This window comes from Nyctibius grandis, chromosome 3 (assembly GCF_013368605.1).
Source record: "Nyctibius grandis isolate bNycGra1 chromosome 3, bNycGra1.pri, whole genome shotgun sequence".
Lineage (NCBI taxonomy): Eukaryota > Metazoa > Chordata > Aves > Nyctibiiformes > Nyctibiidae > Nyctibius > Nyctibius grandis.
The window spans coordinates 65,345,450-65,361,256 of record NC_090660.1 but is presented as its reverse complement, the minus strand read 5'-3'; the positions used below and the strand labels follow the sequence as shown (position 1 = coordinate 65,361,256).

The window sequence follows — 15,807 nt, the reverse complement described above, 5'->3', positions numbered from 1 at the left end:
CAGGTAATTTCAACCCATGGCAGAAAGAAGTCCTCACCCATGGCTCAGATCCCTGGAGATTTAGCAGCAATTACTGCAGCAACATTGCTCATGCTGCAAAAAATCAGAGCTGTGAGAATTACAATGATGTTTTCCCCTTTTCTTCTCAAAAACTAATATTTTAATCTAAAATATAGGTGGACTTTTAGGTACTGCACTGAAGATTCATCCCTGAATACTTGGCCATTGCATGAAAAGTCCACTGGGAGCTTCAGTGACCTCGCTATAGTACTCTCTTCACCTCCTGGCTGCCACGAGTTTTGCTTTTGCTGTATCAAAACTGAGACACAACAAGAGATTTAGTGCTCTGAAATCGGAAAGCATTTACCAAAAAGAAGAATGTTCTGTTTACATGCACATACATACATGCATTTTCTTTTTTGATTTGTAGAAGGTGATACAGTTGCTGAGCTCCTGGGGAAACAGATGCTACCTACACACACAGAATAAGTGAACTTTTTTTTTTTTTAAAGCAGCTGCCTTTTTCTTCCTGCCCCCATATGCAGTCACTAATGAAACATAAATACATATTTAAACCAGAAAAGTATTATTTTAGAATGTTTTGAATAGTCTCTAGAGCTAGACAGATTTTAACATATATTTTTTTATTAAATATGTAAAAAGATAAACGCAAGTCAAGTTATTCACATATTCAGACAAAAATCTACTCTACCATGCGACAATTTGTGGATAATGTAATGGACTGATACATCTGAATAAGACTTTTTGTATCTATTATGTCATTACTTATCTATTTATAATTAACAATACATATGTTTACATTCCTTTCAGTTTACATTTAATATATAACCAAAGCTTTATGGTGTGCTATGTAGTAAAGGTAATTACAAATGCATATTAAAACCATAACGGAATAATGGGTTACTCACAGGGGGTGGGGAGAAGGACAACTCTTTCCCCTTTCAGAGCATTGCTCTCCCCTCAGCACAGCCAAATTTCTAGTGCCCACGAGGTTACTTTACTGCCCCAGCTCCCTACATCAGTCACTTCCCCCTTGATGCAAGCAGTGAAAGGGCTACAGTCCTCAGACCAGAAACAGGATATAAGGAATTTTCAGGAAATGAAGTTCAGGGGTTTTTATTTTTTTTTTTAAATGTGCTTCAAAGAGAGAAGAGGAGAGAGGCAGAACAGCCTGGCTATGAACCTTCCGGAGAGCTCAGCAACCCAACCATTTGCACCTTTAGAAAAACATTTTCTCTTGAAGTGCTCTCCATGCATCTGCTCGAGGATGAGCAGAAGGATGAACTGCAGTAAGCAGAGACTGGTGCTGAAGAAATTAAGTTTATAGCCTGATCCCAAACTCCTTCCCCATCAGAAATCCCATAAAGGTTAAAGGACATTCTGGAGACTGGAAAAAATTAGTAACTGCTCTTCGGTTCAACAGTATTATGAAGAACTACCGTTTATTACAATGACAATTGTAATAAGTACATATGTACTAATAAACACAAATACAACAAAAATGACAATTCCTCCATTTGTGGCGATTCTCAGAAATACTCATTTTGGAATATACACATTTTTATAAACCAGATCTTATTTGTAACCAATCAAAATGGGAAAGGAAAGCGCTGGCCTGCAGGTTGCAGCACTTTCACTTCATCATCAGGTAAGAAGCGAGGTCAATGCTGGAGGCAGGGATGGAAAACCTTCAGCCCATGGGGTCCAGAAACTCTTCTGCTGAGCAGGGGTAGTGATTGAGAAACTGGAAATACCTGTTCTAATGCTTAACAGTATTTTATATATTGTCTGTGGTGCAACACAACAGCAGGGATCTCACATTTAACTAAGAGCCACTTAGCTGCAAAAGATTGATTAGGAACAGAAAACTGCATGTGCACGTGTGTGTGTGCTGGGGGGTTGATAATTGAAAACCTTTCTATGGAAGCGTAAGCTGGGAACTTACACTTTAGGAGCTCATGAAGGTCTAAGAAGATTTAGCTGTTCAATAGGCTTTTGAGTTTTTCAGTGGCTGCTGATTGGGATGGGACTTCCATGTACCTGCTAAATCAGCATAACAATCGAGAATTAAGAAAATCAAGTGAGAGACCAAGAATACCAAGCATTAAATATTCAGAGACTACAACGTGCAGTTTTATGAGAAAAATAAGGAATGCTTTATACACTTCAAGATGCTTCTGTTTATAAAATACCATCATTTAGAACAGGGCGATGGGACCACACTGGAAGGGAACGCTCTCACTGCAGACATCTCCAGGGCAGATGTGGTTCTGCTCCGTGCTGGCCTTGCCAGAGGAAGGTGAGCCAAGCACAGAACCAGCTCTGTGCCCCTCGGTCAGCTGGTCCCCCTCTGATGTGTGCTCTGTCTCCAGAAGGCCTCGACATCCACAAGGTGTCCATCACCCACTTAAAGGGAGTTCAGGGCTAGTCCTGTTGCTGGTTTTTCCCCATGCCTTTACACTAGTGAGGAAATTTTCTGTCTTCCATACATATATGGCTGAGGCAGCAGATGTGGGGGGAAGGATAGTGAATAGAAATGGCTGGCCTACCTTGTCCTCTTCTGAGGGGTGGGAAGCCAAGTATGACGGCAGAGATCATGTCCTGCAGCTACACTTGTGTCAAGGAGATTTCTCTCCTCCATTAGCACTGAGCTCTGCGGAGGCAGAGCTGAAGCTGGAGGCTGGGACTGGATTCCTCAGGAAGGAAGAAAAGCTGGGAAATGTCTATTGACTAGTCAGGAAACTGGGAAGGTTTTCAAAAAACTAAAGTGAATGTCTGTTCCTCCAGAAATAAGCCAAAAAACATACCATGCAGCTTTCTAACAAGCTTTCTAACACAGGGGTTTAAATCTCTCCTAGTGAAACATGCTCTGCCTTCCATTTTGTGAAGGCAGGAAAGGAACAAACATGAACAACATGAGCATATTCCTCCACAACACACCTCATCATTATGGCTTCAGTATGACTTCCACTGTATCCCTTTATTCCAATTGTTCGACCAAATTTATGCCCCAAGGCAGATGTACTAGAAAACGCGAAAGCACCACAAAGTGAGAGACACAGCTAGTGGTACAGTACTTCTTGCCACACAAAATGCCAATATAAATATGTCAGAACAAGTTACAAGTGTATCATATTTAAGACGAAAAAAGAAAAAAAATAAATATATATTTCTTTTTAAAGAGCAGAACAAATCTCAAGCAGCCAAGTGGTGAAGTTGCAGTGATGTACAGTAGGTGATGTAGCCCTACAGCCTCTTGGGAAGATACACTGAAAGAAGATGTCTGCAAATGCATCTTGGCAAAGTATGGGTACAGAATGCAGTGGTTGGCTGGCACTCACTATGGTACATAAATGTTAATGGCAGACTGGGAGTGAACTGATTTCAAGTTTGAGGCCACACATGTTCCATTCTCCAGAAGAAAGTTCTCACACAAAACAAAAATTGTCAGAGACGCTGGGTGAGTCAGTACTCCTCCTGCTGCTGGGGCTGTTCATGGACTTGCTCTTCACCTTCATGCTCTTCTGTGTGGCTCTCCTGCAGGGAGAAAAAGACCCCAAAACATTCTTCAGCAGAAAGCATTTCTCATGTAAACTTGCTGCCCCACAGCACTCACCACAGCCTAAAGCTTAACTTCTGATTCTCACAGACATAAGTACAAAATGAGCTGTAACCTGAGAAAAGCAGCATCTTGTAATATTACAATAAAATGTATTTACGTTGCTTTTAATCAATGCATATGCAGTACTGATACTTCTCCACAAAAAGTGTCAGTTTTCAACATCACTGAGTGATAACTGTTCCGGTAAGTGAACACTCTGAATAGCTAGGCAGTGAGATGCTCAACAGTTACATGCTGTATCATAGCATCCTGATGTCCTCCCATTTTCAGTTTGTCCAAGGATTTCTGAACCTGTCTGCTATAGTTTTCACACAATCTTCACTCTAGGTTTAGATCACTAAATGGACAAGACACTTTTGCTATCACTTGCTTTAAAAATGAAACTCAGCCTCCTTTTTGAGAACAGATATAGTACTTTCCCAAAATAATATACCAATGCTAGACCAGGGTTCAAAGGTTTCCAAAACAGTTTTTTGGGCAGTATCCAGAAAATATAACCGAAGACTTGCAAACACATTTTCTTTGAAAAAAAATTGAGCCCAGTATTCACTGATTTACAGAGCTACTGTTAAAAGCACTAATTACTAATAAACACTTCCCTTTTGCAAAGAGTTGTTATGCACGGTATGTGACAGAGCTGTCTCTCTGAATATATGTTGCCATTGCGAGAAGAATCCCTGACCAAAAGGAAGGCTGGATCCTCACTGCAGGTGATGCCAGTTTCAAACCATTTCCAATTTAGAGACAACAGACCTGGTATCTTGAGTTGGCCTGGATGTATCAGAGCTCAGAAAAGCTGGCTGACTCTTAGGGCATTACTTCTGTATTCCCATTAAGCACAGCTGCATTTACAGCTTTCCTCCCAAGCAGCTTCCATCTTTCTGGAGCACAGTTCACTGAAAAGATCCCACACATCTACTCTCTACCCTGCATTAGCAGCGCCCCGCTGTACACAGCTCCAAAGGAAAACCCTTTTCCAAGAGACTGAGGTGCCATTCAAAAGGCAGCGTCCCTGATGTGGTACTTCTGTAGAAGTCGCCTGGCTCCCAGCAATTTTCATTAGAAGCGAGCAGCTTGAACAACAAACTGTAACATTGATACTGCTAACTTCTCAAATTTGAGGCAAAAATTAAAAGAAAAGGGACGCTATAATTTGAGTTTTCCCAGAACAGTACAGAACAGCTTGTGCAATAAGAAAATTCCCTTCTGGCAATAAACATTCCTTATTTCTAAAGGGCAAGAACAGGACAATAAGGTTCCTAACATTTGCTGATACAATGGAAATACTCAGCTGTTTACCACATACAGCAACAGCCAAATTCCAATCAAAAGCAAGCTTTCTGTCGCTCAGGTGCTATTTTCAGGTAGAAGTGACACATGTCAGTCGGGACAACTGCAGTTTAGCACCTTATGGCCCCTTACGGGGAACGATGCCCTTATTACATACAGTAGGTGCATCATGTCAAAACTGCTTTTTGCATATTATCTAAAAATCGCAACTTCTGTGATGGGCTGCAAGGGTGCAAGACTTGCAGACAACAGGAGTTTCACAGAGAGAAGCTGACAGCTGTGAGAACATGACCCTGCCTTACCGGGTGAGAAAACTGAAGCTTGTTTAGCTGCAGTGAGCTATGTTCCCTTAACCTCATCTATCCTGACCCTCCTTACGTGTTGAGGTGACCTGCTCTGGAATGCACCTGTTCCATAGACTCTATGTATGCAGCGTTTATGAGACACACCTATTAGAAAGCCCACTCATGCAGATTTTATAGGTCACGTACATGCTATCCTTTCATGCATATAACAGGAAAAGCCTCTAACCACAGGGAGTGGCTTGGGAACCTACTCTGCAGCTCTGAAGAAGAGTGGTGGCTCCTCTCTTACCAGGCTTACCTTTGATGGAAATGGTAAATCTTCTGTGACTACCTCAGAAGTTGTTCTGAGACTTGGACACGTGCTTCTCAGCGTGTACAGCTTGTATAAATATATGAAATGGGAAAGACAAGAGTCACTATGCCCAATTACCTTGGGACTGTGGAATCTCCTTGAATAGCATCCCCTAATAAGGAAACTAGTGGAAGATCTATTTAGAGCATTTATTTCTGGCTTGGATCTCACAACCATGGTCATCTCTGTCTTCCACAACAAGAGGTGCTCTCTTTTTACCCTTTGATCCATCTGCCTCAAACTATTCAGGTGTGCCTGTAGACTGAAGAGCTAGACTTAATGAAAACCAGCTGCTGGGGGAGTGGGTGGCTTTTCCAAAAGTAGCAGCAGATGTAGTAGCTGCTAGAGCAGAAAGATACAAAACCAACTGCATTTTGAGTAATTGCATTGGAAACTTGAGCTGAGCAACTGGTAGATCAAACAGCAGCAATGCACTCAACTTCTGCATGAACTGAACCAGAATAGCCTATGGAGGAAAGCTGTTGCTTTCCTACATTTTTTCTTTATGCCAAGACCTACATGGCTCCGGGTTTCATAACTAGACACACAGCCTCTTCTGGCTCATCAGTGTGAAGCTCTCCTACTGTAAGACCATATCACCAAATGCTTTACATACTATCTGAGGTCCCAGTGCTGTCTGTAGCAGTCATAGCATGAGTGCTAAGGGCCACTTATCCCCACCACCCAAATGTATCCTTTTTTAATGCTGTTCTCTGTCAACTTTGATGTTTTTGAAGAAGAAGTAGGATTACAAATGAGCAATTTGTAATTAAAAATTCCAAAGGATTACAGACTGATCAGCCAAACGTTAAATGACACTAGCAATACAACATCCCTCTTGCATAAGCAGAGACATTATGATCAGCTTTAAAAGAGCACCATAACAGGGAAGAGAAAACAGAGCCTCTAAAAATAAGGAAACCAAATGGACTGATATTTGGGCTATAAGACTCAAAAATTCACCAAAATCAAGACAATAACAATAATAATTATTATTATTATTACAAATTTAGCCTTTATTGAATTAAACAAAACAGAAGCTTATGAAGTGACATGGTTGAAACTACACTATGACTTGGAATTCTGAAAAAAATAATTAACAACCCCCTCATGACATGAACCTTATTAAAATCTCTTCAATGCAATACTACAATAATCAAACCTCTAGAGAATGCTTTTTATGGGGACTAAACTCTATACTTGCATTCTGAATCGTTCTACACAGAATTCCCCTGACAGCCTATAATGCTCACAGGAGACCCACGAGCTACTGAGATGTGACCACATAAAGTGCTGTCCAGATTTTTTTTTCTTATTTTTTCTTTTAGGAGGATTAAATTAAGTGTAACAGAAAATTAAGCATAAAGGGAGACTCATCCCTTCTGAGTAAGAACACTTGATATGAAAAATAGGACATGATCTCTATGCCATGTTGAATACAGCAGATGCCTGTCAAATTACAGCTAAGAAGGAAGAGTTTAAGATTGCTACCAAACAGTTATTGGAAGCATGAACTGAAAACAAAATTTAAGCTAGTCACGATACTCAAGCACAAGGCTTTGGTCAGGGATCACTTGTGCAGTATGTGTGAGCTGCATCACCGCGCATCCTCTTCCTGAAGAAAAGCCTCATTTATAAATGTCACAAATCCTGAAAAATAATGTAATCCTTTTTTTTTCCACTTTGCCTCTGTATACTTGAGACACTCTGAAACAGAGATTAAAAAAAAAAAATTAAGCTGTATTTACGATGAACTCATTAGCAAGAAACTAGGAACGCTGGAGTTGCCCATGGTTTGGGAATTGGAGCTATTTCCCATCTGGGGATTGGGAAAGCCAAACTGCTGTTACCAAGGGATTAACATGCAAAATGCTGTGAGATACAGAATTTAACTTGGGACAAATTCATTACAGAGAGAAAAACAAAACAGAACTGAAGGGAAAAGCAGGGCAATGAGACAGCCAAGTCCGAAAACAAAAAGCAGGCAGGATCTACATCTGCAAGGGAACCAGAGTCTTTGGTTTAGTGCTAATGCATTGGGGTCTTTCCTCAGCAAATTACAGTCCATCTGCTAAACTGAGGAGGAAATGCACCCCAGAAGATGAAGGCGATGAAGTCTCCCACTAAAAGGTACAAAAAAAATTGCATGGGCAATGGCCTCTGTATTCTCCTCTGGAGGAGCAGCGCTCTCCTGCTGAAGTGACATACCCGGCCTCCAACAGCAAACACATTTCAAATAAAGGCACGGTCATCATATGTAGTTCATGTGCAGGCATGGACGATGCTTTCAACAGAGAAAGGCTTGGAGGGAGGAAGCAGATAAAACACTGGGATGTGGGCTGAAGCAGAACATTTTGTAATGTGTTCGGCCAGTAAGGAAAACTGCAGGAAGAAAAGCAACAAATGCATTCCTTGGCGGGGAAATCACTTGCTATGTAAGCCAAGAGACAGACAGATGTGGTAGGGGTATGGGGAGAAGAGGGATTTTTCTGGCTTTGCTTTATAAATAAATCACTGTTCTTGAATCCAGAAGACATTTTCTCTGACCGCTATATGTATGTAATTCTTTTAGCCTTTTATCACGTGCCTGGCAAATTTGTCTGCTTGTTTATTCCTGTGAAAATAATGGTTTCTCCTCCTTTTCCTCTCTAGCACTCGCCCTGCACCATTGAACAAATCCTCTTTCTCCTGTCACTTCTCATCTGAGCAGTGGCCCCTGTCAGCGCCAAGCTCACATCCCTCTCGCGCCTAGCTTTCATCTATGCTCTACTAGTCTTCTTTAGAAAAGCTTGTGAGTTAGTAGTTGCTTCGGCACTACTTTTGATATAAAATTTTAAGTCAGCTGACTACTGCTGCAACAGCTTTCTGGAAACAGCTACAAGACAGCCTACAGTACCACAGCGCTGCCGAGAGATTAAGTTGATGCTTATACACTCCAGAGCCAAAGCCATCATCCGCTGGAGACTGAAGGGTCAATCATCAGTACAGCACACACAGGGATTTAGTTAACATGAATGGGAGTAGTTCAGCTAAATCTCCACTGAATCATTATCCCTGAATGTATCTGAGGAATTTAACCAGCACCCTTTGCAGCTTCTTGCTTTGCTCAGTGTCTACAGCGCTAAGTCTAAGATGCAATGAGATTCTTGCTTAATCTTGCAGACAATACATTTCTGAAATTTTTGTATTAGAGGATTATTGGGTTTGCACAAGGAAAAATTTTGCCTACAGCAACAGGATGAAAAATGCTAAAGAGCGTTATCTCTGCAGATATAATTATGTATTTGGCAACCTGCACCATAGATATGACAACACTGCCACATGGGCTAGAGAAGGTTCACAGCTGTAGATGTTGAACAGCGCCTGTCAGAATTTCTGTGATTTTCAACATGTTAAAGAACATGAGTAAAAGACTATGCAGAAAGGTGAAAGATGAAAAAACACAACTAAGGCTCAGAACCATATGAAATACATTTAAAATTGTGACACACACCCTCCCCCTTTCAGATCAACTTCAGCAAACCTAGAATACAGAATCTACACCGAAGCAGTGAAAAGCAACCAGCTCCTGAATCCCTTCCCCGAGATGAAAAGTCTGTTGTTTGCAAATGCAAACTTCCTTTTTGGGGGAGGAGGCATGGAAATCCTAGCTGCTACAGTCCTGCTGACCTAAACATAGGACACGACTCAATACTGTGCCAATAAATTTTTATTAAATTAAGCTTTTTGTCTAAATAAAAGACATTAAGCTTGAACTTACGTGTTCTTCTGAAGCATAAAGGACTTCCATTAGCCGATTGACAAGGTCATTATTCTCTCCCCCATGTTCTTGGCAGAGAAGTTCAATCTCCCTTAATTTGCCAAAGTAGAAATCCCTTTCCTTCTCCACGCCTTCAAGTGCAAGTTTTAATGAATGTACCTGCATATAAACCAAGAAGTGATGCATCAGCTGTGAGGTGCACTACAGACAAAACAACTCAGTCTAAAATTATGCTTGCTAAACAATCTGAAATATATATTCAATTTTATAGCTTAAAATGAAGTCCACTTGTTTTTCCTGAAGTGCTCGATTAAACCTTACACAATAGAGAATAGTAAATCAGGCTCCCCCATTACGCCTCTTGGATACATCTTAACTTTGATCCTTAAAGGTTTATTTCCTCAGTGCGCTTTTATACTGAAACCCAAAGCAGCAGTTCAGGAACAAGGGCTACTTAAGACTTGCCTCCTAACAAAGCTGCCATAAGTGTCATGTAATGGTAACTAACAAAACTTTCAGCTCAGTACTTGCATTATTTTGCTTGGATTAATGTGTCCTTGTTGGGAAATCTACAATATCTCCTTACCTAAAAATACGTAGATGTAGCAGAAAAGCTCACAAAGGGAAACGGTCTAGTTAGGAAATTAAAAGGTCCTCTGGTTGCAAATGTGAGTACTGCTGTGTTGTTTTTTCACCTCTCCTTTTCTGCCTCCCCACTTACCATACTGTTAGCAACCTGTGTTTTGGCACACTCATGCTGTGACCAGCTGCACCATGGACTTTCTGCTCTGTTGATGTGCTGTTTCTATCAACAACTTCTCTCAAATGCCAAGTATCTTTCTCTGTGCAACCTTGTTCACAAGAGTCTTCAAGCTATCCTGCCAGTCTCAATTTCACCACCAGGACTGCTGCAAATCATTTATGGGCAACATAGCTGCTAATGATTAGAATCATAGAATCACAGAATGGTTTTGGTTGGAAGGGACCTTAAAGATCATCTAGTTCCAACCCCCCTGCCACAGGCAGGGACACCTTCCACTAGACCAGGTTGCTCAAAGCCCCATCCAATCTGGCCTTAAACACTGCCAGGGAGGGGGCATCCACAACCTCTCTGGGCAGCCTGTTCCAGTGTTTCACCACCCTCACAGTAAACAATTTCTTCCTAATATCCAGTCTAAATCTACCCTCTTTCAGTTTAAAACCATTCCCCCTCTTCCTGTCACTACTTGCCCTTGTAAAAAGCCCCTCTCCCGCTTTCCTGTAGCCCTCTTCAGGTACTGGAAGGCTGCTATGAGGTCTCCCCGGAGCCTTCTCTTCTCCGGGCTGAACAGCCCCAACTCTCTCAGCCTGTCTTCATAGGAGAGGTGCTCCAGCCCTCTGATCATCTTCGTGGCCCTCCTCTGGACTCGTTCTAACAGCTCCATGTCCTTCTTATGTTGGGGGTCCCAGAGCTGGACGCAGGACTCAGGGTGGCGTCTCACAAGAGCAGAGTAGAGGGGCAGAATCACCTCCCTCGACCTGATGGTCACGCTGCTTTTGATGCAGCCCAGGATACGGTTGGCCTTCTGGGCTGCAAGCCCTATATTAGGCTTCATATAAATCATGACAGATATTGCAATATATTTTTATACATACATATACACACATACATATATATATTTACAAATGAACAATTTTGTGGGAGCATAACAGGTAAACTACTGTCCAATGGGGTATACACCATCAGGATAACATGTGGAAGTGGCTCTCAAATTTGAAGGACAGCAGTATAAAAACCAGCAGAAATAATCACAGATGAAGATGCCTACAGTAAACACACTGACCCCAATCACATCCAAATTACAGCCAAATTAGCATCCACATTTTAAGGCCTGCAATTATACAAATTATTTTCTAAATAAAACATGCTAAATAAATTAAATTGCATCAGACTACATTTCAGTGAACTGATACAATTTAATAGAAAGCTCTTTGTTGCCAGTTCTACTGCAAGCTAATTTATTTCCCTCACTAGTAAATACACCAGAGTTCAAACAATGCTTCGACAGCCTCCTAAATCCTATCAGTCCATTTTTTCATAACTGCTGAGCTAGCAATGCCTGTTTCTGACCTTTGATTGCACTCTCAGAGGTGTCAGACAGCAGAACTTACCTCAGACTGTCTCCCCTTCTGACCTATTTACTATGAAGGCATTCTCCTGTTTTCATTCTATACATTCACTCCATTTTAAGAAACAGAATCATTAAACTATACATATATGCACACAGTTAATTAACTGCAGTATACAGTAAACACTGTTATAAGCAAACCAGATACGCTTTTCTTCAGTTACATATCAGCTACTTGTCTGTGACACATTAATTTGTTTTTCTTCAGGTAATTAGCACTGCCACATGCTACTTTTTCTTTCTCTTTACGTACCAAAAGGCTAATTCTGCATGAGGAACGGTGCACATTAACTCCCATGCTCTGTTTCTGGACCAGGAGTACCCCTCTGTGATCCAGTTAATGGGTGCAAAGGCAACAGTTCCTACTAACTGGTCTTTTCTCTGACGGCACTTATTGGTAGTATGAATAGTCACAGGACTGCAGAGCCAGGTAGGAGATTAAGTACATATTTTAGACACAGAGCCAAGAGATGGTGCCGTTTTCAGAAACTATGTGTATACTACCAACACTTAACGGTTCCTGGGACCATCCTCAATACGTAATGGTCCCTTCTCCACATGTAATGGTCCCTGGTCTGTGTTGTCTCCTCAACTGCACTCAAACTCTTTGGGAGAGTACTAGCTAGCACAGACCAAAGACACAGCAGGGACCACTTTAGCATTTTAACGATATGGGTAATCAAGTTCCGGTACACAGTGACATTCCTTGGAAGTGTTTAATTTACTAGCACAGACCAAGGCAATAGCTAAGACCATTTTAAGAGAAACTTTAAGATTGTTGGGAGCTGTTAAACCAGCAAATGTTATGGATGGCTTATGATTATTGCAAATAGCTCATTAAGCAACCCCGTGGTAAAATACAGTGTATGGACAGCCCCACTACTTAAATTTTTCCACTACAAATTGCACGGAAGTTCAGATGTTTCAATCTCCTTTAGCTGCCATCCAGGAAACGGCTGGAAAAAAAAATCTGTTACAGCCGCATAGGAATTTGATATCCACAAACACCATTGAACATTTCTTACTCATAATCAAGAGAGCAAAGGGGTAAAAGTGGCTGCTGCCCTCATCTCCCTGGTTGCTGAAGAGTGGTAAAAAATGGGCAATTTGGCTTTTCCAGCATGCTCAGGGTGAGGGTCAGAAAAACCTGGCTCAGAGCTGCTTGCAGCATAGCTTTTTTGGCTTGTGTTATATGCCCAGGGTGCACAAGTAACCATTAGTGGGAAATGAAATACCAAACACTGCCAGCACTAAAAAAAAAGCCTTCTTTCCAAACCCTCAAAATGTCTTCTCCTCTTTGGTGATGGGGGAAATAATCAGTTTTCCCTCAGGGTTATTTGTATCTAAAGCTTAAGGTTTTTACACATGGAATGTGCTAGGAATACATTAGCAGTGGATGTGATAGTGACTGCCTATTTTAGTAAAGATCAAGTATTTTTGTGTTGCCCAGATCCCAACCAACTCTTCCTGTTGAAGCGAACACATTCCAACTTCCAAGTACAAATGTCATTGTTTAAGTTGCATTAAGCTGATATTTGAACCCCACTCTTAAATTGATGAAAAAAACCAAGGATTCTATGAAAAATATATACATCCATTCCTTGTGCAACATTTAAAAATGTTTCAAAAAAACCAATCAAAAGCCCATTTGGAAGGCTGGTGGACCTGTTGTGCTTTCTGCTCCTCAGAATTATACCCTGAACCTGCAGTACGCTGTGTTTGGGATGTGGCTATCCATCCACCACCTTGAAGTGCATAACAGTAACCAAGAATTTGCAAACAGTGCTCCAACAAACTGAAATCCTTGTTGTTCAGGTCAATGAAAGTCTGAAACTGAAATGCCCTTAACTGTAGAAAATTATACTTGGTCCAGAATAACAACTTCTTCCCGAATGCAGCTGCCAGGCAGCTCAGACTCTAAAATATGAGGTTTTTCCTCTCCATTTTCCCTCATTCAGGACACATACAGGGACCAGGCCTCATTTATACTAGTGGCATTTACACCATTCTGACAGCACAGTCTTGAGCCAGATGCAGATATTTATTCATGTCCAGTGCAGACACTCTTGTGTGCCCAGGAATGACAGAGTGGTATAAAGCTCCATAGCATAAATGAAAATTAAGCCCTTACATTCCTAACATTAAAGAAATTCTGAAGCTTTATTAATTATATTGCAGAACATTATTTATAATGTGCCCTTGTGGCCAAGAAGGCCAGTGGCATCCTGGGGTGGATTAGAAGGGGTGTGGTTAGCAGGTCGAGAGAGGTTCTCCTCCCCCTCTACTCTGCCCTGGTGAGGCCGCATCTGGAGTATTGTGTCCAGTTCTGGGCCCCTCAGTTCAAGAAGGACAGGGAACTGCTAGAGAGAGTCCAGTGCAGAGCCACGAAGATGATTAAGGGGGTGGAACGTCTCCCTTATGAGGAGAGGCTGAGGGAGCTGGGTCTCTTTAGCTTAGAGGAGACTGAGGGGTGATCTCATTAATGTTTATAAATATGTAAAGGGCAAGTGTCATGAGGATGGAGCCAGGCTCTTCTCAGTGACATCCCTTGACAGGACAAGGGGCAACGGGTGCAAGCTGCAACACAGGAGGTTCCACATAAATATGAGGAAAAACTTCTTTACAGTGAGGGTGACTGAACACTGGAACAGGCTGCCCATAGAGGTTGTGGAGTCTCCTTCTCTGGAGACATTCAAAACCCGCCTGGACGCATTCCTGTGTGACATGATCTAGGTAATCCTGCTCCGGCAGACGGATTGGACTAGATGATCTTTCGAGGTCCCTTCCAATCCCTAACATTCTGTGATTCTGTGATAAATATAACTAAGTATTCTCACAAAGGCAGATCACATTTTTAAATGAAAGACATATTGCCTTCTTAACACCTTCCTTCCAGAAAGCAGGGTGCAATAAGCTAGTCTCGATTCATCTGCAAATCTCTAATACCTTGGTATTACAAACAGGCTTGTTTCCTCCACAACACCACATTAAAATTATTTATTTCAAATTTGTAATACAAAAGAGCAAAGACACTATTGGGATTTTTCCTATCCAAGTGAAATAAAAGATATATTTCAACATCTAATAAAATTACCGTATTTCAGCAAGACTTACCTGTCATTCCTAAGATCACCTTTTAAAAACACTGGCAAACACCAGTCATCTCTGTCAGATGTTAATTTTAACAATAAATTACTTTTTTTTTCTTCCCAGCTGAGCTATTTCAATCTTTTGTCCCTTCATAATTCTGGAGAGCATCATTCAACACAGGGCAATATTAGATTTCATGCCTGCCTGTGACAATGAATGCAACTAATTTTATACCTAAGGCAAATTTACCTGTTCACTGAGCTGTATGACTTGAGTTTCCAAATCTTTATCTGATTTGGATGCTGAGCTGCTTGGTGCAGCTTTTTTTGCTGAAGAAGGGCGAGAAGGTGTTGATCCTGGTTTAGAAGCTGGACTGGATTTAGCAGCACCTGAAAAATACAATAAATAAATAATAATCAAGATTTATCTCCATGATAAATACATTCCTATTAACCTGGTATCAAAACAAAAGTATTCACTTTACAGACAGCCATTCTCTCTCTTACTTTAAGGTGACAGTGGAGGAGGTTCCAGTGCTGCTATACCTTGGGAAATTAAAAACCACATTTCCTAGCAGTTTTATTTTGAGTTTGCTACAGAGAGTGTAGTAACTCTGAAACTAAAATAAATAAACATCAAACTAAGAATATAAAGTTCCCTTAGCTCTCAGCAGCTTGCAGCTTTAAAAAATATGCCATTAACAGACCATTCCCCCAGCCCAATATTTAGTGTACACGTCTATTTTCAATTTCCCTGGAGAAAGACAGACTTGAAATGAACTCAGCTCAACTACCTCTGTGCTTTCCTCATTTTCAAATGTAAGCCATCCCTGAGACAAGGGCGTTGAGATTCAGACAGAGCACACAGAATTAAACCCATTGGTGAACTCACAGTTGCCATAGTGACCAAGAGATGAGTTTGGATCTGCTTAGGTTTTGCTATTTGTTTTTAATTCCTGCCAGCATACGGAGCAACATCTTTACCAGTAAAAATGGCAAGTAACAAGCACGCACAGGTACTCATTTTTACCATGCCTGTGGCACGCAAATGCCCAAGAAGAGGATTTATGTGAAAAGGTTCACAGTGCCTTCATATGGACCTTATAGCCAAGCTCTTCACACCTTGACCTGCCTCTCCATCTTTCCTCTCCTTGTCAGCTCTTTGATTTAGTCGCTCAGCCCTGGTACACGAGTGCTGGA

At 41.3% G+C, this 15,807-nt stretch overlaps 1 protein-coding gene across 3 annotated transcripts in view; it reads right to left on the bottom strand.

Moving 5' to 3' along the window:
* Window positions 1–1,121: 1,121 nt before the first annotated feature.
* Window positions 1,122–15,807, bottom strand: part of MAPRE2 (microtubule associated protein RP/EB family member 2) — an 83,687-nt gene continuing 69,001 nt past the window's right edge. For all 3 annotated transcript variants that reach the window (XM_068395966.1, XM_068395963.1, XM_068395964.1), the window contains exons 5-7: window positions 14,858–14,997; window positions 9,351–9,509; window positions 1,122–3,558 (exon numbers count right to left, since the gene is read on the bottom strand). In XM_068395966.1, the coding sequence (XP_068252067.1) occupies window positions 3,487–3,558; window positions 9,351–9,509; window positions 14,858–14,997 (371 nt within the window). In that variant the 3' untranslated portion in view covers window positions 1,122–3,486. The remainder of the gene's footprint in view (window positions 3,559–9,350; window positions 9,510–14,857; window positions 14,998–15,807) is intronic.